Raw genomic sequence first — 25,823 nt, 5'->3', positions numbered from 1 at the left:
AGCTGGTGGGAAATCTACAGCGTAATTTGTATTTTTCCAAAGCGAGCAATTATGATAAATTATTTCTTGCAAACAAACATGAGTTCATGTAAAGAGCGTGCACACATACCACCAGCGGAGGAGGCTTTTTTTTAATGGGACAGTAGATGACGGTTATAGCTCAGCTGATTAGTCAAATGTCTGCAAAGTGCGGATCAATCACATGTAAATTAATAGTACGTTTATAGTAAGTTTTTCATTGATTTTTTTTTTCTTTGCTTCCTAGGATTCATCCTCCAGAGCACTTTAGACAGAAATATGCAGTCGATGAAGTTCATTACACATGTGATGTAAGTGTCTTTGCATAAGTTTGTCATTTGTGTGTAATTTACCAAAGTTTTGAGGTCTGGGTTTCAATTAAACATTTGGCAGTAATGCAGCAATCCCGTATGGTGCATACCTGATGTCCAAGTCCTGAGAGCGCCCTATCAACAGCATTTCTTCACTAATAGATATTTTACTGTCTTTTTTTTATAAAAGCAATCTGTCTATTACGTTTTTTTATTCTATAATTATGAGAACTATTTTAGCACAGGGAAAACCAATTGGTATTGAGTCTAGGTGGTGAATAATTTTTATATGAACTGTAAGTTTTGTATCCACCAACATGTATGTAAATAAAATCAATAATCTTTTGTCTCATTGACGTAATTATGTTGGAAAAAGAACAGTGAATGACATTTCCCTCTTAAAGTAACTTTCAGATCTCTTATGTTTGAGTGGTATGTAGTAGAGATATTCCCTGAACTCGGAGATATATAGTTTTCTTTGGTTTTATACACGTTTTTAGGTAAAATCTGATGAAATGCTTCCAGGAATGAGAGTCCTCATTGTCTCGGCCCACACACTTTACATGGGCAGAGTCAGCAGGACTCAAGTTTTTTGTTTTGATTTTACATGAAAATAATGAACCGCGTCATAGAAAACTATATATGCCACAACTTTGCATCTCCTGTTTATTATTTATCGTCCCGAGAAAGGAAATTTGTCATATCCTTTTAAAATTCTCTGTAAATGTAATCTCTTTTCTAGTCCTCCTGTCCAGTTAATTGTGAGAATATTGGATTACACTATTACAGTCCCAAGTTTTAATTGCTTTGCATTTCGGGAGTCAAGGATAGATGGTTAATTACCCCACAGGAAACCATTAAATTGCGAAAAGCTTTCCTGCTTAAAGCGTCTCTGTCAGATTTCTTTTATAGTAGCAGTATGTAAAAGAGATGGAGACCCTGATCTCCGGTATTTATAGTTTTCTTTGATTTTGTTCAGTGTCTTTAGGTAAAATCTGATAAAATCCTGCCAGGAATTGAGTCCTTTTTGTCCCCGCCCACACCCTGTGCATGGGTGGAGTCAGCAGGACTCGCAGGCTTTTTGTTTTGAGTCTCTTTTTTTAGCAGCATTTTACATGAAAATAATAAACCAAATCATAGAAAACTATATATGCCTCAACTTGGCATCTCCTGTTCTATTATTTATCGTCCTGAGGAAGGAAATTTGTCATATCCTTTTAAAATTCTCCGTAAATGTAATCTCTTGTCTAGTCCTCCTGTCCAGTTAATTGTGAGAATATTGGATTACACTATTACAGTCCCAAGTTTTAATGATGTATTATTGCTTTGCATTTCGAGAGTCAAGGATAGTTTGTTAATGACCCCTCAGGAAACCATTAAATTGTGAAAAGCTTTCCCGCTTAAAGCGTCGCTGTCAGATTTCTTTTATAGTAGCAGTATGTAATAGAGAAGGAGACCCTGATCTCGGTGATTTATAGTTTTCTTTGGTTTTGTTCAGTGTTTTTAGGTAAAATATGATGACATGCTGCCAGGATTTGAGTCCTTTTTGTCCCCGCCCACACACTGTGCATGAGCGGAGTCAGCAGGACTCACAGGCTTTTTGTGAATCTTTCTTTTCAGTAGCGTTTTACGTGAATATACTGAGTCAAATCATAGAAAACTTTATATTTCACAACTTTGTGTCTCCTGATCTAGTACTTACTGTTCTTGGAAGGGAAATTCGGCATATCCTTTTAAAAGCTCATGTTAAATGTAACTTCTCGTCTCGTTCTCCTGTCCTGTTGATTCTGAGAATATTAGATGATGGCCACTAATACAGTCCTAAGTTTTAATGCTTTATTATTACTTCTCATTTCCAGAGTCTATGAGAGATGGTTAATGATTCCTTAGGAAGCAAGTAATTTTTCTCCCAGTTTAATCGCATTTCCCCACTTGACTGAGCAGTATTTGCAGGAAACGCTCTCTCTGTTCGGTGTTGGCCTCTTATAACCCGCTCTGTTACAAGCTCTTTTCCTCTGACCCGTTTTGTGGGCAGGATTTATCATTCATTGCCTGTTACATGTGTCAGCTGACACGCGACTGCTGAGAAGCAAAGCGCTTCATTATTGTAGCAGTGTCAATCAATAATTCCTGCATCAATAATCAAGTCTTTAAATAAAGGGAAATGGAGACGTTAAAGTGACGCTGCCCCTGCATTCATGGCACAGTCCACCCGGCCAGTGTATCCCCAGCACTCTCTGTGCGTTCTACATGTGGATTTATTTAAGGGCTGTTCAGTAGTAGAAGATTTTCCTTTTCGTATAAAATCGAGTACAAACTTCTACAATCATCATTTCATGTGGAAGGGCATGCTGGGACTTTTAGTTCCCCAGTAAGTGGAATTAACGTTACGTGGTTCATCTGAAAGAAAACCTCCGAAATGGAGGAATCGAGAAAAAAGATACCGTAGTTTAGGCAGGTGTTCTTCATGTGTTATTTTTATATTTCTTAAATGCAGTTTGAGCGTTGTAATGTATAAAATGCATGTTGTTTTGGATATTTTGTTCGTCTTTTTGGGGAGTGAGTGGCTTTTTTCCAGAATGCAGTATTTCCCAGGAGTGGTGTTTTTAGCATAAGCTTCTTTAGTGGATTTGATAATTGGAAAAAGTAAAACAAAAGCAAAAAAAGTATCAAAGTAAAAAAAAAACCCACTACCCTACATGCTTGAAAAGAAAAAAAAATATTAAAAATACTAGAAAAAAATTACACTGAATAATAATTAGCAAGAAAGAATTAAAGGTATTCCAACCAAAACCCCAATGGTCACATATAAACTTGATGTGTTCAAGGACTTTGTGCTCAGCGTGCACGGAGCAACAACATGCATCCTCAACCGTCGCTCCATGCAAAGGCTGAATGGAACAAGGCCTTGTTCTTTCTAGCCATTTGTGGGGGTCTCATACATATTAGACAAAAGTCGGCCAAACAAACTTTTTAGGCAGGATCGGCATGCCATCTAATGTGTGTGTGGGGGGGCTTCCCTACTCCCCTGAGGACATACAGTGCCTTGCAAAAGTATTCGGCCCCCTGGAACCTATCAACCTTTTCCCATATATCATGCTTCAAACATAAAGATACCAAATGTAAATTTTTGGTGAAGAATCAACAACAAGTGGAACACAATTGTGAAGTTGAACGAAATTTATTGGTTATTTTAAATTTTTGTGGAAATTCAAAAACTGAAAAGTGGGACGTGCAATATTATTCGGCCCCTTTAACTTAATACTTTGTTGCGCCACCTTTTGCTGCAATTATAGCTGCAAGTCGCTTGGGGTATGTCTCTATCAGTTTTGTACATTGAGAGGCTGAAATTCTTGCCCATTCTTCCTTGGCAAACAGCTCGAGCTCAGTGAGGTTTGATGGAGATCGTTTGTGAACAGCAGTTTTCAGCTCTTTCCACAGATTCTCGGTTGGATTCAGGTCTGGACTGTGACTTGGCCATTCTAACACGTAGATACGTTTATGTGTGAACCATTCCATTGTAGATTTTGCTTTATATTTGGGATCATTGTCTGGTTGGAAGATAAATCTCCGTCCCAGTCTCAGGTCTTTTTCAGACTCCAACAGGTTTTCTTCAAGAATGGTCCTGTATTTGGCTCCATCCATCTTCCCATAAATTTTAACCATCTTCCCTGTCCCTGCTAAAGAAACGCAGCCCCAAACCATGATGGTGCCACCTCCATGTTTGACAGTGGGGATGGTGTGTTTAGGGTGATGAGCTGTGCTGACTTTATGCCAAATATATCGTTTGGCATTGAGAGGAGAAAAAAAAAAGTTGTCGGATCACACAGCTGAATAATAAAAAACAATTCTTCTTTATTTCACACCATCATAAAAAGGTGTAGATATATTCACAAATAGATAAAAACAGAGTCACATTCTTACGCGTTTCTGGCAATAAGCCCTTAGTCATAAAACGTTTCCAAAAAGTTTGATTTTGCTTTCATCTGACCTTCTTTCACATGTTTGGTGTGTCTCCCAGGTGGCTTGTTGCAAACTTTAAACGACACTTTTTATGGATATCTTTGAGAAATGACTTTCTTCTTGCCACTCTTTAATAAAGGCCAGATTTGTGCAGTGTACAACTGATTGTTGTCCTATGGATAGACTGTCCCACCTCAGCTGTAGATCAATGCAGTTCATCCGGAATGATCATGGGCCTCTTCGCTGCATCTCTGACCAGTCTTCTCCTTGTTTGAGATGAAAGTTTAGAGGGACGGCCGGGTCTTTTATTTACCTTTTCTATCCTTTTTATATACAGCTCATCCTGCAGTATATTTATCCTTTATGTCCTTTTCATATACAGCCCATCTTGCAGTATATTTATCCTTTTTGTTCACTCTATATACAGCCCATCCTGCAATATATATTTTTTCTGTCCACTGTATATACAGCCAATCCTGTAATGTATCTCTTTTTTTCTGTCCACACTATATACATCCCATCCTGCGGTATATCTATTCTTTTTTTATTCCTCTCTCTAGATGGTCCATCTTATGTCTGAGGTAACCTTTATCACCTGTGTAGTTTATCTTTGCACCTCTCTGATAGGTAAAGGGTGTCTGTTAATTTTATTGCCTGGATGTTTTTACTTAGCAGCAGTCATACTCCACCAATCTGACATTTATCGCAGGCTCTGAGCCGTTCCTTCTTCTACAAGCCCATTGTAGGACCTTTGTATTATCAGGTTAATGGAATGCTATGTGACTGCTTTTTCTGCATCAATTAACATTTTCCTTTCCTTCCATCAGATTGCCAAAGTCTTGAGTGCAAAGAAGCCGTCAGTCCTGCTCACTCTGGTAAGATAACCTCCTTGGAATATACTGACACCATTGACTTCTTGCCTCCATAATCTGCTTCTATCACGGGGTGGAAAGGTCCAGTCTTCTTATCATAAATTTGCAAGCTCACAAAAGAAATCCGTTTTTTTTCGTCGGTTAAAATCCGCTAAAATGGCAGACAACGGATCCGTTCCTGTACTGACACAACATTTGGTACTGGACCGTTGTTTTAACGGATCCGGCGAAGGAAGAGTTTTAAAGGAACCGCTGCCCGGGGAGGAGAGAGAGAGATGGGAGAGAGAAGAGAAAGAGAGGAGAGAGAGAATTTTTTTCAGAGGCCAGAACTGAGTTTAGGGTTAAATTTCCGACACAGGCATGTGCAATAGAAAATGCGGATCTGGCCGGGGAGAAAAACGTTTCATTGTTCGTCCTGTCCGCTCAGCGGACGGCAAAATCTTGGCGGATCCGTAAAAAAACTGATGACCATCCGTCAAGATCCGCCGTTAATACAAGTCAATGGGGAAAAAAACGGATCCGCCCAGAAAAATGGCGGATCCATTTTTTTTTGCAAAACGGCGGATTTTGACTGATGGGGAAGAACGGATGTGTGAAACAGGCCTTAGTAAAATCCACAGCCTTTCCTCTCTGTCTTGAAGCTTTTATGGGTGTGACAAAGGTCACATCCCCTGTTCAGTGTGTCCCTATTGTCTGCATATGTACCCTGTGTGTGTGTGTGTGTGTGTGTGTGTATGTGTATATATATATATATATATAGCTACTGAATAACATATTGCAAGAAGTTGGGTTTATACCTCCGCCAGTACTTGGTTTCTCAGCATGAAAAGTGGCATCACGTGAGTCCAGTAGTTGCTTTTTCTCATCAATACTGATTGATCCAAAAGTACTTTTTATGGGGAATTGGGATCAAGCGGACTTAACGTACGTCAGCATCTTAACAGGTCTCCTACTGTCCTTTTAAAGGGATTTTTTGGGTACCGGATAGCCACTTTCCCATGCAGCAGCTTGCTTTAAAAAAAGACAAAATGCGTTACTCACCCTCCCCAAGCCTAGTATGACATCTCTGCCACTGCTACCCGTTGTCTGTGATCTGCAGTGATAACGTCACTCTGTCAGCGCCGCATGCAACCCATGAGCTCAGCTGCAATAAGGTTTCAACTCAGGCCCAGCCGCTGAGCTCTGTTATCGGCTGCAGCACTGTCATTGTTACGTGGGAGCTGCAGATAATAACAGACATCAGGATCAGCTGCGGAGATTTGGTGTTGAACTTGTGGAGGGTGAGAGAAGTTTCATTTGACCTAGGGAGGGTGAGAAAGGTTCCCACTCTAACATGAAAACCTCAAAAAGAGGAAAAAGAATCCTCCAAAAAATTCAGTTACAAACCAGACGGGCCCAAAGGCCTTAATATCAACAAATACCTGACATATATTGATATGTTTTTTGTGCACTTTTTATATTTTTTCCAGGGTGCAGTTGGGCCCAAATGGTTCTGCAAACTTGTGGCCTCTGTTCACACGGGATGCATTCTAGTTGGCACTGGGCAGCCCCCCTATATGGTGTTACTAAGAGGTTGTGAGCCAGAAGCCCTGCATTCCCTGTGTGAACACTGCCACATGCGGATTATTTCTTCTGCACTGGTGTACCACACGGCCAATCCCTGATTGTAGGCTGGCTGTTTCATTTGGTATTTATGCACCTGTGCAGCTGCCATTTTACTTGGGTCCGCTGCACCCTGGATTAGTGCAGATGCATTTTGGCCTGTCTGGTTTGTAAAAGGGTGAGAAAGGTTGCATTGGACCTGGTGAAGGTGAACCAGTGACACTGGACCTCGGAAAGGTGAGAAAGAAGTAATAACAAAAAAAACAAACTGCAGCTGAAGTAGGTTTTCAGGAGATGGAAACCCCCTTTAATTGCAAGGATTTCCATGTACCATACTTGGCTAGTGGCAAATGAACAACGCTATGCCAGCATCACCTTTTCGCCTCCACATGCGAAAGCGGGAGGCACTGGCTAAATCAGTTTTTGGGGTCATCAAAAAAGGTTCTTAAAATAATCCTTCAGTGTCAGCCTTTTACCTGCATCCTTGATGAACATGCAAATATCATGCAGGTGGTTCTGCAGCTTCTGTTTTAAAGAACTCTGTGGCAAATAATTCATAAATTAGCTCTACGAAGTTTAATCTTTTTTTTTTTTTTTTTTTTTTTAAATTTGGTGCAACTTATAGTGCAAAAGCCAAGGAAAGCTAAGGTTTTTGAGTGGCTGGTATTGCAGTCTAGCTCCTTCCTGCCCTGCAAAAGCATAAAGGTATATAATGATATATGTTGCCCATGAAAAAGTGAAAAACAACAAAAAAAACACAGTATTTTAGGATTCTTCTGCATAGTTGACTTAAAAAAAACAAAAAAAAAACTATGAGGGTCATGGAAGTTGCCAACCCTGACTCACCATTCTGCTTCCTTTATCGTGAAGTGAGTGTTCTTGCGAAATTTCTGGCCTTGCCGGGGGAGTGAGGTGGCAGTAAGATATTTTTTATTTTTATTTCCAAGCAAATGGGGTATAGGGTGAATATGACTTTTAGTGTGTAGTTAAATCAGTTTTCTTAGAATCATGTTGATGAAATGACTGCCAGCGACACCCGTTACGGCTCTCTTACCGTTACGGTTTTTAATGAAAGCGCCTCTCATCATATACCGTAGGAGGGGGGAGCAAGGATGGCTCCTCCGCTGCTTTCTCTAAAGAGAGAAAAAGTCAGGTAAGTAATTACTTTCTGCAGTTTTTATAGCGAGCTGCTTATTTTTAATTTTACATGGAGGAGAAAGCTGTTGGAGAGGAATATTTTGAGGGATGTTGAAAGTTTTAAGGCCATCTTCTGTGAAAGCCTAAATTGTTGAGGATCCTGGGAAAGCTGGGTCATCCCATGTGGCTGACCCGGCTTTCCTAGTCGTAGCCTAATGTAATTTTTATTAATTAGATTTGTCCGGATGATTAAACCTAGAAATTAATATTCATGTTAAAGAAGAAATAGTTGCCCTAGCTGTTTGTTAATCAGCCATATTTTCGATCTGATCCTGAAACAATAAGTATTGTAGAAATCCTGTAGAGAATCCGAAGGTTAATTAATTTGCTGATTAATTTCATTCGTGACCCTTAATCGAGGGGGTGGGATTTGGTGATCTTTGTTTCCTACTGCATACAGAGGGGAGAGGCTCCTGCTGCAGGCAGTTTTCTTACAGCCATACACAGAACAGTGAAGAGTATGGGAACATTTCTAAGCTTTTGTGTCATTCGTATAATTGCATGAAACAAGACAAGAAGATTTTAGGAGGATTTTTAAAAATCCTATTTTCAGTTTTTTTGTTTTTTTTTTTACTCATGTTCTTGTTTAGTGTTTCTTTAAAGGGAATCTGTCAGCAGGTTTTTACTATGTACTCTGAAAGCATCGTGATGGTTAGGGACAGAGTACTTGATTCCAGCAATGTATCACTTAGTTTACTGGGTGCAGCAGCTTTGATACTATCACAGTTTTCTCTGCTACAGATCTAGCAGAGCTCAGAATGCTAAGCCCTATATAACCCCGCCCACACCACTGATTGACTGCTTTCTGCTAATCAGAGTTGGAGGCATGGTTTGACTAAAAGGCAGGAGACATCTAGTCCTTTAGTAATAATCTCCTGCTGATAAAACACTGATCGTATTGAAACACCAAAACACAGCACAGTAAGTGATGCATCTCTGGAATCAGGGTTTTTTTCCCCTCCATTATTTTACTCTCAGATTACATTGCAAAATCCTGCTGATTCCCTTTAAGGGTTATTTCCATCTAATTAAGAGATGCAATATTGCTAGGATATGCAATGCTGGTTGAGAGTCCAATCGCCAATCTTGAAAATGATGAGACCACAGGGTTGGTTTTGCAGTTTTTTCCTATATAATTTTTCCCGCAGAGCAGCGCTCCAAGCCGGTGCAGGGACCTGAGCTGACACCATTCAAATAAAGAACTTGCAAGAAAGATTTATGAATTTTGCTATCTTGGTTTTTCTTTTCTATATATATTTTATATTTTTCTGGTTGAGCCTGATGATTTTCCTTCTAGAGGAGGACAGCAGGGTGTGTGTTACATTAGCCCGCGCTTAAACAATACTACAGCTAGGACAGGTTTCTGAAGCTTGTCAGAGATGAGAGGCTCTTGATAATAAAGCCGACTGTCACCCCCCAGGCGATGGAGGACATATCCCTCACACACACACACACACACAAGTCATAGATGTGCACGTCTGCTTTCCACGTCCTCGCAGCACAGCCTCGGCGGCAGTCCCGGCTCATGTTTTATTCAATCACGGACATGTATTTTATGTATATGTACAGGCTGGGGTCAGGCCGATCTTTTCTAACAAAATTCTGTTTATGGAGAAATCGCGTGGACAGCAAATTGATCCTTTTCCACTACATCACTAGTTCTGGACTAAAGATCAAAAAAAGCAGAAAGTGTATCAAAATGCTATCAGAAACCAGAGTCGGGGCAATTTCTGAGATGCACCTGTCAATGATTGCGTGTCTATATGTTTCCCATGGTATGGACGTGTGAACGATGTAGCTAATCGCTGCCACATAATTGTAATGTCCCAACCTGAAAGTAAAGGCCCCTTTACATTTAGCGATGCACCAGCGATCCCGACAACGATACGACCCGGTCAGGATCGCTGGTGCATCGCTAAATGGTCGCTAGTGAGCTGCCACACAGGCAGACCTCACAGCGATGCAGCAGCGATACAGCGGTCGTTACTTACCTTTCAGACGCGGCGATCCTGACGTCCTCCCGTCCGCGTCCACGCGTCGCTCGTCGGCACCAGCAGGAAGCCCAGCAGGAAGCGCCCGACGAGAAATGGAGCTGCGCGATCTCCGACAGACAGCGGGGGAGCCGGTCGGAGGTAAGTATCACACATAGCGATATCGCTAGCGATATCACAGCTGCATCACCAAATCGGTGATGCTTTAGCGATATTGCTAGCGATATCGCTATGTGTAAAACCCCCTTAAGGCTTGGATCTCAGCGGGGGGCCCAGCAGACAAGAATTGGCAGATAAGGATATACAGTACTGTACAAAAGTTTTAGGCAGTCGTGGAAAGAAAAAAGCTGCACAGTAGGAAGCTTTTTGAAAATAAATAAAAGTTTTAATAGTTTATTTGAAAAATGCTAAGTGATTGAACAAAAGGGAAATGTTAATCACATCAATATTTGGTGACCACTCTTTAACTTTAAAATAGCATCAGTTCTTGGTATACTTGCTCAGTAAAGGATTGTAATCAGATGTATGAGTTATACCGTACAGGCGATAATGATCATCATTTTTATATGTAGCTTGAAAAACGTTCATTAACAGAAACAGCTGTGCAACAGGCTTAAAACTGGTGAGGAACAGCCAAACTCAGCTACAAAGGTGAGATTGTAGAAGACAGTTTAATTTGTTATGTCATACACCTTTTCAAGACTGAGCACAGCATAAGACACAAGGTAGTTGTACTGCATTAGACAGATCTCTCCTGGGCAAAGATTTCAAAGCAGGCTGAGTTTTCCACATGTGCTGTTCAAGAAATGGACAACGTTGAGGAATGCAGACATCGTGGTTGGCCAAGGAAACTTAGTGCAGCAGATGAAAGATTGTTAACTTCACTTCGAAATTGAAATATGTCCAGCAGTGCCATCAACTCAGAAGTGGCAGCAACCTGTGAGACCAGCTACATCCATCTACTGTTGGGTTGGGCAAAGTCTGGCCAGAATTCATCTTTATGGAAGAAAAGTGTCCAAAAAGTCATTAATCAGATACAGAAACAAAGCCAAGTGTCTCAAATACGCACAAAAACATAGGAACTGGGATGCAGAGAAGAGCAGCAGGTGATCTGGACTGAGGAGTTATGATATGAAATATTTGGCTGTAACAGAAGGCAGATTGTTCCCAAAGAGCTGAAGAACGGCACAATAATGAGGGGTCTGCAGGAGTGAAGTGTGTTGGAGTGTCCTGCAAGTCTGGGGCTAAATTTCAGCACATGTAGTTGGGAATTTGGTCAGAATTTATGGTGTTCTCAATGCTGAGAAATGCAAACAGATACTTCACTAATACCATCAGAGAGGTGTCTGGCTGCAAATTTATTCTACAGCCGGACAACGACTCCAAACTTCCAAACAATGAGATTAAAGGGAACCTGTCACCCCCCCAGGGTGTTTTTCAGTTAAAGAGCCACCTTCTACAGCACTAAGGCTGCATTCTGTGAAGGTGGCACTTCTTTTTCTGACCCCCAGTAACGCTGCAATATCGACTTTTATAACTAGCTTCTCATACCTGTAATGTGTCCCATAGGTATGGTGTGTCCCCCTGTATCAGCCGCCTACCATCCGTCCATCATGCCTGTCCGGTGTCTCGGCGCCGCCCACCATCCGTCATTCATGATGCTCCTGTGCGTCGCTGCATCCTCCTGGTTTGTATGCTGGCGCCTGCGCTGTGACAAGAGTTCTCGGGCATGCGCAGTGCGCGCTGCCCGAGAACCGACATCAGGCTATTGCTCCTGCGTGTTGCGGAGGCCCCAGATCCCGGCCCCGCAGTGTGTTATGATGTATTCACACTGCGGGGCTGGGTCCTCTGCAACCCGCATGCGCAGTAGCCTGATGTCTGTTCTCGGGCAGCACGCACTGCACATGCCAGGGAACTCTTGTCACAGCGCAAGCGCCGGGATTCAAAACCAGAGGACGCAGCGACGCACAGGGGCATCATGATTGACGGATGGTGGGCGGCGCCAAGACACCGGACAGGCATGATGAACGGATGGTAGGCGGCTGATACAGGGGGACACACCATACCTATGGGACACATTACAGGTATGAGGAGCTAGTTATATTAAAGTCGTTATTTCAGCGTTACTGGGGGGGGTCACAAAATGAAGAGCCACCTTCACAGAATGCAGCCTTAGTGCTGCTGAAGGCGGCTCTTTAACTGAAAAGCGCCCTGGGGGGTGAGAGGTTCCCTTTAAGAACAAGGAGACCTCGGGGTGACGATCCGGCCCACACAGAGCCCTGATCTCACATCATCCAGTCTGTCTGGGGTCACATGAAGAGACAGAAGGATCTGGGGTCAGTTCTCCAAGATGTTTGGAACAACCTCATGTCTCGTTCCTTCAGAAACTGTGTCCAAGTTACAAGTATCGAGAAGGAATGATAAAGGCAACGGCCGGTCACCAATTATTGATCAGATTTTTTCATTCATTTTGCATTTTGTTAAAAAATAAATTGCTATCACTTCTATTGTTTAAAACTTCTTTGCAGAATTTTTTCCACACCTGCCTAAAACTTGCACAGTACTGCATATATATTTTAATATATTTTTGGCTTTTTGGCCATTCTAATTGGCGCTTTTTTCACTGTGCCAATTTTGCTGATTTGAAATCTATAGGTAAATCTCAACCTCCCCCCCACTTATTAGTTTACACTGGTTTCCAGATGCAATTAAATTGCATTTACTGCAATTGTGATATCTACTTTCAATTCAATGTTTTTCCAATCTGTTTACCATCAGTGAATGGAAATGTTCTTGTTTTCATCTGGAGTCTGAAAACTTGTCACAATTGGGGTGTAGGTGCAAGGTCTGTTACAGTAGCGGGGCGCTGATACACTGTGAAATGAGCAGGACGTATTTTTAACCTCCGAGTGCAGCTGAAACCAATCAGAAATATTAAAAAGGCTGAGTAAAGTATAAAGTACGGTGTGTTATAAAGTTTCTAGCTTCCATTATTCACAGAATACAAAACCAGGAAACCTCCTTATAATTAGTCCTGGGGAAAATGGAGCTGTCCATGGTGCTGAAAAGCAGCAAACTCCATAGAAGTACTGCAATTGTTTTCAGTGGGAAGCGATCATATTAATGTTTTTCTTGCTTGTAAACTCTATTTTGTTGTCTGCATAAGGCTGCAGGTCTGACGGTAGCAGCAACCACACAAAACAATATTTGTTCTTCGTCCTGTGACATTTTCCATTCCCGGGTACGACACCTTGAACAAGTTTTGAAATCCTGAAGTGGCATTTATACAAAAACTGTGACATTTACACTGAACATTGGAAATTGTTATATTCTAACATTAGCTGAACAAAAAAAAGGAAAAAAAAGAAATTTTGTCCTATCACAGTCAGATGCTGCTCTTTAAAGGGAAGGGAAACTCTTAGCGAGTTTTTTCTGTCCTGTCTGAGTAGTGACAAAGACCCTGCTTTCAGCACTTTCACTTGTCGTCATGGTGTTCTATGAGCAAAGGAGCTGTCGGTATTCATGAGTTCCATTTTTCCCACCATCTTGCCACTTATTGATAACTATCTTCCTACTACTGTGCATAGAAAGAAAGCCTCAATTCTCAGCAAGTGAACAAAGAACCCATGTCATGGATGCTGAGGAGACTTGAGCTGGTGCTCATCACTGAAAAGATGCTTGAGCTGGGGCCAGTCACAGAGAGGGATCCTGAGTAGGCCCATGTCACCAAGAGGACTCTTGAGCAGGTCCTCATCAGTAGGAGGACTCCTGAGCAGGTCCTCGTCAGTAGGAGGACTCCTGAGCAGGTCCTCGTCAGTAGGAGGACTCCTGAACAGGTCCTCATCACCAAGAGGACTCCTGAGTAGGTCCACGTCACCAAGAGAAATCCTGAGCATGTCCATGTCACTGAGGGCTTCTTAATTGGTGCATGCTACCCAGAATATGCCTGAGCTGGTGCACCTCATCTGGAGGATGCCTGAGCTGGAGGAAGTCACTGAAAATAGGTTTGAGCTTGTGCCGATCACAGAACAGACTCCTCAGCAGCTCCATATCATCAAGAGAACTTCTGAATTGGTGCACATTAACGAGAGTACACCATACCTGGTGCACGTTGCCGGGAGGAAGCCTGAGCTGGTGCCCGTCACCAAGAGGATGTCACTGATTGACAACGATCTTCCCACTACTGTGAGTAGTAAGAATGTCATCATTTCTCAACAGGTGGACAAAGAACCCTGTATCAGGAATACTGTGAGTACTCCTGAGGTACTTCGCATCAACTAGAGGACCTTTAGCTGGTGCACATTATCAAAAGGACTCCTAAGCTGGCGCGCTTCACCGGGTGGACTCCTGAGCTGGCGCTCTTCGCTCAGGTGACTTCAGAGCTGGCGATCTTCACCGAGAGCACTTCTGAATTGATGCACGTACACCTGAGCTATTGAACGTCACCAAAGGAATGCCTTGGGCAGCACGGTGGCTCAGTGGTTAGTACTGCAGCCTTGCAGCGCTGTAGTTCTGGGTTCAAATCCCACCAAGGGCAACATCTGCAAGGAGTTTGTATGTTCTCCCCGAGTTTGCCTGGGTTTCCTCCAAGTACTCCGGTTTCCTTCCACATTGCATAGACATAATGATAAGAAATCTAGATTGTGAGCCCCATCGGGGACAGCGATAATAATGTGTGCAAAACTTTAAAGTGCTGCGGAATATGTTGGCGCTATATAAATAAAAAGATTATTATTGTTATTGTCACAGGTACAGTAGTAGTCTGTGCCCCCCTCGACATAGGTGGATGGTAATATAGCTGCAGGATCATGTTTCATAGTATGAGGTCTGTTACTACTGACTTACATTACAGCTCAATATATCAAAGAGAAGATTTCTAACTAAGATTATTTGCAAAGATTTTTCATTTTCTATTTAAATGCATTGCAATAAATAACATTTTGTTTCCACTAGCTTACATTTTCCTTACAATTTCAGTATAAGGTTGTTGCTGAGTTTGGCCTAACCCAGGACAATTCTTTTGTTGCTTTCACTTTTTTGTGATATACACAATGGTACGAAGTTACCTTAGGACACCGTTTTATAATAACATTAATCAATTATTCTTCTTCCTTGAGTCTTTTCCTTTTATTTATATCTTGTTTCTTCTTCTTCGCAGCGCGGTGTTAATACTGACAGCGGAAGTGTTTGCAGAGAGGCCTCGTTTGAAGGAATTAGTCAGTAAGTGAAAATCGCCTTACCTTGTCTGTTGTCCGAGAGAAAACAAAACCCGAGACTACCTCTTAAGCATCAATACCTTTAATACCGCATCGCTCAGTTAAAAGTAATCGCCTATCTTCACACGCAGAAGAAAACACGGAGGATGATCGTCCAGAATAAAAAATATACCAATCCTCCTGCAGGCATACTACATACAAGGGATGTAGGAATAAAAAAACATTGTATTCAGTCAATCCTTAGTTACATCCTGTATTATTTTCCAGAGCTGCAGTCACTCTTCTGCTGGTGCGGTCACTGTGTACATACAGTTGTGCTCAAAAGTTTACATACTCTGGCAGAAGTTTTGCTTTCTTGGCCTTTTTTCAGAGAATATGAGTGATAACACAAAAACTTTCTCGACTCATGGTTAGTGGTTGGGTGAAGCCATTTATTGTCAAACTACTGTGATTTTTCTTTTTAAATCATATAGACAACCCAAAACATCCAAATGACCCTGATCAAAAGTTCTTGTAATCACTGTGTGTACAAAAGCTGAGTGAGTTTCTGGGATCCAAACAGACTCTTGTATCTTTCATCCAGCCACTGGCGGTTTTGGATTGTGAGTCATGGGGAAAGCAAAAAATTGTCAGCGGATCTACGGGAATAGTTAATTGAACTGTATAAAACAGGAAAGGGATACAAAACGATATCCAAGGAATAGATATTGCCAGTCCACAGCGTTCAAACTGTGATTAACAAATGGAAAATCGACTCATTTAGGGGTTATTACAACTCCCTTTACAACCTTAGAGGACCTTTGGCAGACATGGCTGTGTCCGACTTCCAGGAAAGAGTGGATAACTATGTAAATAGCACTCCGATTCCTCCTCTTCCATCTGAGGACGTAATGGCCCTTGAGACCCCGTTCTCGGAACAGGAGATACTGGATACAGTCAGGTCTCTGGCAAATGGCAAAAGCCCCGGTCCGGATGGATTCCCGGCTAACTTTTATAAGATATTTGCATCAAATTTAATTCCATTTATGACGAAACTCTTCAACTCTATCTCTGAGAATTGCCCTTTTGCCCCCCAAACTTTAGCTGCCATGATTGTCGTTATTCCCAAGCCAGGAAAGGACCCCTTATTATGCGCTAATTATCGGCCTATCTCCCTAATTAATGTTGATGTAAAAGTATTCGCCAAAGCAATTGCAAAAAGACTAAGCGCCCTACTCCCTGGCTCTATTCACATGGATCAGGCTGGTTTTGTACAACGCAGGGAGGCTAGAGATAATACTGTGAAAACATTGCTCCTTGCCTCTTATGCGTAAACATAAAATTCCAGCATGTCTATTGTCCATTGATGTGGAAAAGGCGTTTGATCGTCTAGGATGGACCTTTATGAGATCTGCCTTGACACAGCTTGGTTTGGGACCTGACATGCAGGGTAGGATTTTGGCACTATATCAAGGCCCCACAGCCCGACTTAGAGTTAATGGTACTTTGTCATCCCCCTTACAAATAGCTAATGGCACACGTCAGGGGTGCCCTCTTTCGCCCTTACTATATATTATTGCAATGGAGCATCTTGCAATCGCACTGAGGAATGCTCCTGATATCAAGGGCCTTCAGGTTGGTCGGAATCATGTTAAATTGTCTATCTATGCAGATGACCTATTGATCTATATCACTAACCCGACCATTGCCTTCCCAGTGCTGATGAGAGAGTTCCAACGGTTTGGAGAAGTATCTAACTTTAAAGTTAATTATTCAAAGACAGAGGCCCTTAATATATCTCTCCCTGATGACCTGGTCCAGAGACTCCGGTCTTCATTCCCATTTAAATGGAAAGATAAAGCTATAAAATACTTGGGAATTTGGATCCCCAGAAACGAAGTGGATCTTTTTTCCCTAAACTATGTCCCACTTTTACACAAAACTCTATTGGATCTTAAAAAATACAATAGATCTCAGCTCTCATGGTTTGGTCGTATAAACGTCATCAAAATGGACATTCTCCCCCGCTTTCTTTATCTTTTTCAAACAGTCCCAATAGCAATTCCTGACTATTTCTTTAATCGGTTACAATCTGCTATTAATAGTTTTGTCTGGGGAGCTCGTAGACCCAGAATTAGGCTCTCGGTTTTGACCAGACCCAAGACACAGGGGGGCACAGGTCTTCCTAGCTTCAAAAGATATTATCATGCCATTCTCCTGACTAGAATAGTTGACTGGAGATACAGCGACTTACATAAACAGTGGGTGATTTTAGAAAAACTCCTCTCTCCTTGCTCTCTATACTGGATACCATGGTGTGGTGCCAATTTTAGGCCCCCGATCTCGGACTTTCCACCTCTTACGCAGATAGTGTTGAGATTTTGGAATAGAAATCGTGGAGACTGAGACTTTGTAACATTCCGAGTAGACTGGGCCCCCAGATTGACAACATTGCTTTCCCTCCAGCAGTGGACAGGACTGCATTTCTATGCTGGAGATCTGCCGATCGAGTGAGACTGGGCCAGGTGGCGGACAGACTCTGGGCTCTCCACTGTGGGGGGGTTGCGGGACACCTGCCATAGCAAATCGCTATCTTTGCTTGAATTCGCTCAGTTGAAGGACTTCCTTTCGGGTATTTCCTTTAACACATCGACCCGATTTGAGTCCTTGATGCTGGCCGCGGAGGGTCCTACCCACACAGTCTCCTTGCTTTACAGTTTGATCCTGGAAACGTTATCTATTGACACCCCCAGCTTTATTACAGCTTGGGAGAGAGATCTGCGGATCACCCTCTCTGAGGCAGACCGTCTGAAGATCTTTACCCTTACCCACAAGACCTCTATATCTTGCAGATCACAAGAGAAAAATTATAAAATATTAACGCGTTGGTATAGGTGTCCTGTGCTCCTCCATAAAATAAATCCTGCAATTTCAAACTTATGCTGGAGATGTGACAATGAGGAGGGGTCTATGCTTCATGTATGGTGGTCTTGCAGTCTTCTACGTCCATTTTGGGAAGCTGTTTTTGGAGCCTTTCACTTGATGACGGGCGTTCGCTGTGAGCCATCCCCTCAAATAGCTCTCATTTCTTTGATTCCTGGGTTTATAACAACCATAAAGAAAGGAATTATGAGGTTCTGCTTAATAGTGGCCAGAACAATTATTCCCCGGTACTGGAGAGCGACATGGGTTCCGTCTGCGGTGGAGTGGGTGTCCGAGATGGATAGAGTGAACCGAATGGAGTCGCTGATGGCTCATGATGACGAATCTGTGACCGAGCGGGGACAAATGTGGTTCCTCTGGGAGACGTTCAAGGAGAGTTCGGCGTTTCTGGGCTGGTTAACTGAGTTTCCATAGTTTTCGTAGGGTAGCTGGGACCGAGGTTGGTTTATTTCCCCCTCCCCTTCCCCCATTTCTTACCCACTTTCTCTATCCTCTTTCCCTCTTCTTGACTTTATTTCTCTTTATCTGCCTTTTTCCTACACAATCTCAGAATTATTAGTCCAAAGGTTACTAAAATGTGAATGGACATGACGTGTCTGATTTGAGATATCTAGGATTACAAGCTTGTTTTGTCCCTCCCAATGTTGTATCTTACCTGTCTGTATATTCTGATGTATTCATATGTATATCATCTTTCTGGATTGTTGTACCTTATTTTGAAAAGTTTAATAAACACATTTATGGAAAAAAAACAAATGGAAAATCATGGGCGATGTAAAAACAAAACCATGGTCAGGTAGACCAACAAAAACTTCATCCACAACTGCCAGGAAAATTGTTCGGGATGCAAAGAAAACCCCCCAAATAACATCAGCTGAAATACAGGACTCTTTGAAAACTAGCGTGTGGCTGTTTCAAGATGCACAATAAGGAGGCACTTGAAGAAAAATGGGCTGCATGGTCGAGTCGCCAGAAGAAAGCCATTACTGCGCAAATGCCACAAAGTATCTCCCCTACAATACGCAAAACAGAACTGAGACAAGCCTCAAAACTTTTGGAAGAAGGTAATTTGGAGTGATGAGACCAAAATTGAACTTTTTGGCCACAACCATAAACAATATATTTTTAGAGAGGTTAATAAGGCCTGTGATGAATGGCACACCATTCCTACTGTAAAACACGGAGGTGGATCACTGATGTTTTGGGGGGGTGTGAGCATCAAAGGCACAGGAAACATGGTCAAAGTTGAAGGAAAGATGAATGCAGCATGTTATCAGCAAATACTGGAGGCAAATCTGCACTCATCAGCCCGTAAGCTGCGCATGGGACGTACTTGGACGTTCCAACATGACAACGATCCACAACACAAGGGGCCAAGTCGACCTGTCATTGGCTAATGCAGAGCAAAGTGAAGGTTCTGGAGTGGCCATCTCAGTCTCCTGACCTCAATCTCATTGAGCCACTCTGGGGAGATCTCAAGCGCGCACTTGATGCTAGACAGCCCAGGAATTTACAGGAACTGGAGGCTTTTTGCCAAGAAGAGTGGGCAGCTTTACCATCTGAGAAAATAAAGAAACTCATCCACAACTGCCACAAAAGACTTAAAACTGTCATTGATGTTACAGGGGGCAATACACGGTATTAAGAAATGGGATATGCAAACCTTTGATCAGGGTTATTTGGATGTTTTGGGTTGTCATTATGATTTAAAAAGAGAAAACACAGTAGTTTGACAATAAATGGCTTCACCCAACCACTAGCCATGAGTGGACAAAAAGTTTTGCCAAGAAAGCAAAATTTCTGCCGAGGTATGTAAAGTTTTGAGCACAACTGTACATTGCATTGATTATCTTGTACTGATCCTGAGTTACGTCCTGTATTATACTCCAGAGCTGCACTCACTATTCTGCTGGTGCAGTCAGTATGTACATACATTACATTACTGATGCTGCGTTACATTCTGTATTATACTCCAGAACTGCACTCACTATTCTTCTGGTGCAGTCACTGTGTACATAGATTACATTACTGATGCTGAGTTAAATCCTGTATTATACCCCAGAGCTGCATTCACTATTCTGCTGGTGCAGTCACCGCGTACATACATTATATTACTGATGCTGAGTTACATCCTGTATTATACTCCAGAGCTGCACTCACTATTCTGCTGGTGCAGTCACTGTGTACATACATTACTGATCCTGAGTTACATCCTTTATTTATACCCCAGAGCTGCACTCACTATTCTGCTGGTGCAGTTACTGTGTACATACATTACATTACTGATCCTGTACTGTTCCTGAGTTACCTCCTGTATTATACCCCAGAGCTGCACTCACTATTCTGCTGGTGGAGTCACTGTGTACATACATTACTGATCCTGAGTTACATCCTGTATTATACCCCAGAGCTGCACTCACTATTCTGCTGGTGCAGTCACTGTGTACATACATTACATTACTGATCCTGAGTTACATCCTGTATTATACTCCAGAGCTGCACTCACTAGTCTGCTGGTGCAGTCACTGTGTACATACATTACATTACTGATCCAGAGTTACATCCTGTATTATACTCCAGAGCTGCACTCACTATTCTGCTGGTGCAGTCACTGTGTACATACATTATATTACTGATCCTGAGTTACATCCTGTATTGTACTCCAGAGCTGCACTCACTATTCTGCTGGTGCAGTCACTGTGTACATAGATTACATTACTGATGCTGAGTTAAATCCTGTATTATACCCCAGAGCTGCATTCACTATTCTGCTGGTGCAGTCACCGCGTACATACATTATATTACTGATGCTGAGTTACATCCTGTATTATACTCCAGAGCTGCACTCACTATTCTGCTGGTGCAGTCACTGTGTACATACATTACTGATCCTGAGTTACATCCTTTATTTATACCCCAGAGCTGCACTCACTATTCTGCTGGTGCAGTTACTGTGTACATACATTACATTACTGATCCTGTACTGTTCCTGAGTTACCTCCTGTATTATACCCCAGAGCTGCACTCACTATTCTGCTGGTGGAGTCACTGTGTACATACATTACTGATCCTGAGTTACATCCTGTATTATACCCCAGAGCTGCACTCACTATTCTGCTGGTGCAGTCACTGTGTACATACATTACATTACTGATCCTGAGTTACATCCTGTATTATACTCCAGAGCTGCACTCACTAGTCTGCTGGTGCAGTCACTGTGTACATACATTACATTACTGATCCAGAGTTACATCCTGTATTATACTCCAGAGCTGCACTCACTATTCTGCTGGTGCAGTCACTGTGTACATACATTATATTACTGATCCTGAGTTACATCCTGTATTGTACTCCAGAGCTGCACTCACTATTCTGCTGGTGCAGTCACTGTGTACATACATTACATTACTGGTCCTGAGTTACATCCTGTATTATACTCCAGAGCTGCACTCACTATTCTGCTGGTGCAGTCACTGTGTACATACATTACTGATCCTGAGTTACATCCTGTATTATACCCCAGAGCTGCACTCACTATTCTGCTGGTGCAGTCACTGTGTACATACATTACATTACTGATCCTGAGTTACATCCTGTATTATACTCCAGAGCTGCACTCACTAGTCTGCTGGTGCAGTCACTGTGTACATACATTACATTACTGATCCAGAGTTACATCCTGTATTATACTCCAGAGCTGCACTCACTATTCTGCTGGTGCAGTCACTGTGTACATACATTATATTACTGATCCTGAGTTACATCCTGTATTGTACTCCAGAACTGCACTCACTATTCTGCTGGTGCAGTTACTGTGTACATACATTACATTACTGATCCTGTACTGTTCCTGAGTTACCTCCTGTATTATACCCCAGAGCTGCACTCACTATTCTGCTGGTGGAGTCACTGTGTACATACATTACTGATCCTGAGTTACATCCTGTATTATACTCCAGAGCTGCACTCACTAGTCTGCTGGTGCAGTCACTGTGTACATACATTACATTACTGATCCAGAGTTACATCCTGTATTATACTCCAGAGCTGCACTCACTATTCTGCTGGTGCAGTCACTGTGTACATACATTATATTACTGATCCTGAGTTACATCCTGTATTATACCCCAGAGCTGCACTCACTATTCTGCTGGTGCAGTCACTGTGTACATACATTACATTACTGATCCTGAGTTACATCCTGTATTATACTCCAGAGCTGCACTCACTAGTCTGCTGGTGCAGTCACTGTGTACATACATTACATTACTGATCCAGAGTTACATCCTGTATTATACTCCAGAGCTGCACTCACTATTCTGCTGGTGCAGTCACTGTGTACATACATTATATTACTGATCCTGAGTTACATCCTGTATTGTACTCCAGAGCTGCACTCACTATTCTGCTGGTGCAATCACTGTGTACATACATTATATTACTGATCCTGAGTTACATCCTGTATTATACTCCAGAGCTGCACTCACTATTCTGCTGGTGCAGTCACTGTGTACATACATTACATTACAATACTGATCCTGAGTTACATCCTGTATTATACTCCAGAGCTGCACTCACTATTCTGCTGGTGCAGTCACTAAGTCCAGCTTCTCCTGTAGAAATGCCATGCATGTGAATGTGTAAGATCAGAATACTTCTGTAAAGTGTTTAAGTAGTTTAGGTAATAGTTGGTTTTCCAATTTAGAAAAATAGGGTTACAGCCTCTGGTGGTACTGTTACCTATCTGAAAGTTGTCGCACATCCTTCTTGCACACCCCACTTTGCGCCTGTGCTTATTATGGGCTCCCCATCTGCTATTTCCATGTAGCCTGATAAAACATGAGGACATGGGGAGGTGGAAAGAGGACAAACAAAGCCACATTATACAGTTGTGAGACATTGTGGTTCTTCCCTCCATCCGGCACCCGAGCAGGTTCTCATCTACATTTGCTTGTGTCAAATTAAGCTAAGTTAATGTATTTCCCCCCACCCCCACCTCCGGTATTAAGATATCATCCCATTATTGTGATGTACAGCCGCGCTCCGGAGTCAATCACGGTCCCGAGCAGCAGGAGCTCTGACAATCCTTCACACATTGTCAGAATAAATACATAAAAAATCCACACGAGCCGCACGCGCCATCCCTGCGCCGTAACACTCAATATGTATAGCAGTGACTTGTGACCACAGTCGCTTGCTGACAGTCCCATAAATATGTATTGATACGGAGGCTGTAAATAGGAAGAGTAAATTGAGAGGGAATCGTACAGAAATAATGCCGTCGTCTCAAGTTTCTGCCCGACACTCACTTTTTTTTTTAATGAAACCACAAGACATAATCCTCGACTTGGCTGCAAGTAATGGATTTACATTTCCGACAGGTTATTGTTCTCCTGCTTATTGAGAAGATGTAGCAGAGCTGACTTTGTCACATGTTGTTTGTGGTTTAAGTCTAAACCTAATACATCATTACGTTCAGGAAAGAAATGGATGCAGATGTAGCAGAGATGGATATGCCTACGTTTCATTTTTCCACCATTCTAAGACAGGCAAAATGATGCATTGGGTTTACCCGCAATCCTGTGCAAAGCTACATATAACACATTATGACATCACCATAAGATGTCATGAACTGCGTTGTGCTCTACCTATATCTGTCTGTTCTGTCGTGTATACTGATTAGTGCCGAATATGCCGTTATCTCTAGACGGATATATATGAAGCAGAGATGAGCTGATCAGCAGGTCTTATTTGTGGTTTTATAGAGGTTCTAGAACAACATCTGCTCCATCTTGACAACGTCTGTTTAAGGGAACACCTTGCATATTTCAGCAAGACAATGATAAACCACATACAACAATCCATCACAGCAACACAGCTCCGCAGAAGAAGCGTTCAGGGTATGAAACGGTGACCTGCAGTCTGGACGTTTTCCATAAGAAAACATTTGGCACATTATAAAAAAAAAAAAAAAAAAAAAAAGACCAGCAAAGACCCCAAACTGTGGAACAGTGAGAATCCGTCATCCGTCAAGAATGTGACAGCATTCCTCTCCCAAAACTCCAGCAATTTTCTCCTTACTTTCCAAACATTTATCGACTTTATAGACAATCTGCCTAGCTTTTCCTCGACATTCTGCCCAGCTTTCCCTCGACACGCTGTCCGGCTTTTTCTCGACACGCCGCCCGGCTTTCCCTCGACATGACACCCAGCTTTCCTTTGGATATGCCGCCCAACTTTCCCTCAACTTGCCACCCAGCTGTCTCTCGACATGCCGCCCAGCTTTCCCTCGACATGACACCAAGCTTTCCTTAGGATGTGCCCCCCAACTTTCCCTCAATGTACCATCCAGCTTTCTGTCCTTAGGATATGCTGTCCAGCTTTCCCTTGATGTAACCAAAGAGCAGCTGAGTTGAAATCTTATCAGAAAACAAAGACTCGAGTGCCGAAAATGATTATTTTTTTCCAAGTGCCAGAACAATATTTCCAACATTTTTAATTATCCTGGATATTATTTTGGCCAGAACCTCCAGATAGAAAACTCTCATCATCCTCATCATCTCTCCAGCCACACAATCATTGCTTGTCATTATCCATCACGATTCATTCCAGGCTGTTATTCCACTTCTGTGCTGTTCTCCATCCAAAACATTTCTTCTCCATCCTTCACCATCTGTGTCCTACCGCTGATCCGATCCAGGGCTCTGCCAATCATTCGCCTATTTTTTTTTTTTTTACGTCTTTGTGTTTTTTTTTCTAATAAGACTTCTTCACAAAATGACTCTTTTCACAGGGTCTGGGTAATTTCGGCAGCGGCATAAAGGTTGTGCCCGGCTCTCTTTAGCTACGTTGTTGTGCTGTAATTAATGCCATCTTGGGTGCTTTGAAGCCTGGCAGATTTGAGTAAATACAGCTTCAAAAATTGGATCACAGTGGTGCCTGCCGTGATATTAATTTTCCCATTGTCTGCTTATTTTGAGTTGACGGTTTAAGCAGCAGAAATTTCTAATTTTAAGGTTTAAAGGGGACCTGTCACCGCTCCTAGCAAATAAACAAAGGAGAGTTTGCAGATTCTCTACAGAATGCACTTACTGGAGTCCCCAAAATCAATTTTACTGACGCCCTGATATCACTATTAGGAACTTGCATGTAACAATCTCTAGACCAGTACCAACCATTAGCCAGCCTTTTCCAAAAATAGCTGTACAAGGATTGCATCCTCTAGTAGTGACTGCTAGAAAATTATTTTTACATATCAGTGCTTTTACTAGTCATTTAAAGGGGTAATTTTTTCCCCCCAAAGCCAGAAGTGCAATAATAAAGAAAAAACGGCTATACTCATCCATTATCAAAGTGCAGCACCAACATTGCTGCTCCGATGCTTCCCTACCGTCTTTGTTTTCCTATCTACAGCGATTGACTGCAGTGGTCACGTGTAAATAAAGGGCACGAAGTTTACCACAGGGACAATATACATTTTTTTTTTCTATGTCTTCACACCCTTTTAAGGGATTTTCTCGCTGCCGTTATTTGGTATATCAATAAGACACAGTCAAAATGATTGGTCGGGACCCCAACCAGTGTCACAGAGTAAAGATACTACCTTCTTGACATGTCGAGTTGGAAGATGCCATTTGTAATTGCATAAATCTGTGACATGCGAGATCCATTATTATACGGTTTAGCTGAGAGTGTGCTTCACAGCAGAAATCAAACTGAAGCCTTCTTTTA

The 25,823-nt window shown here is 42.2% G+C and overlaps 1 protein-coding gene across 1 annotated transcript in view; it reads left to right on the top strand.

Annotated features, from left to right (window-relative positions):
* Positions 1 to 263: 263 nt before the first annotated feature.
* Positions 264 to 25,823, top strand: part of PEPD (peptidase D) — a gene marked incomplete at its 5' end in the record, with an annotated part of 206,053 nt that continues 180,493 nt past the window's right edge. The window contains 3 exons of the mRNA XM_073560873.1: positions 264 to 329; positions 5,120 to 5,167; positions 15,113 to 15,174. Of these exons, the coding sequence (XP_073416974.1) occupies positions 264 to 329; positions 5,120 to 5,167; positions 15,113 to 15,174 (176 nt within the window). The remainder of the gene's footprint in view (positions 330 to 5,119; positions 5,168 to 15,112; positions 15,175 to 25,823) is intronic.

This window comes from Dendrobates tinctorius, unplaced genomic scaffold, assembly GCF_039654945.1.
Source record: "Dendrobates tinctorius isolate UK_male_01 unplaced genomic scaffold, ASM3965494v1 ptg000307l, whole genome shotgun sequence".
Taxonomy (NCBI): Eukaryota; Metazoa; Chordata; class Amphibia; order Anura; family Dendrobatidae; genus Dendrobates; species Dendrobates tinctorius.
The sequence above is the reverse complement of the archived record's forward strand: the minus strand, read 5'-3'. Positions and strand labels throughout refer to the sequence as shown.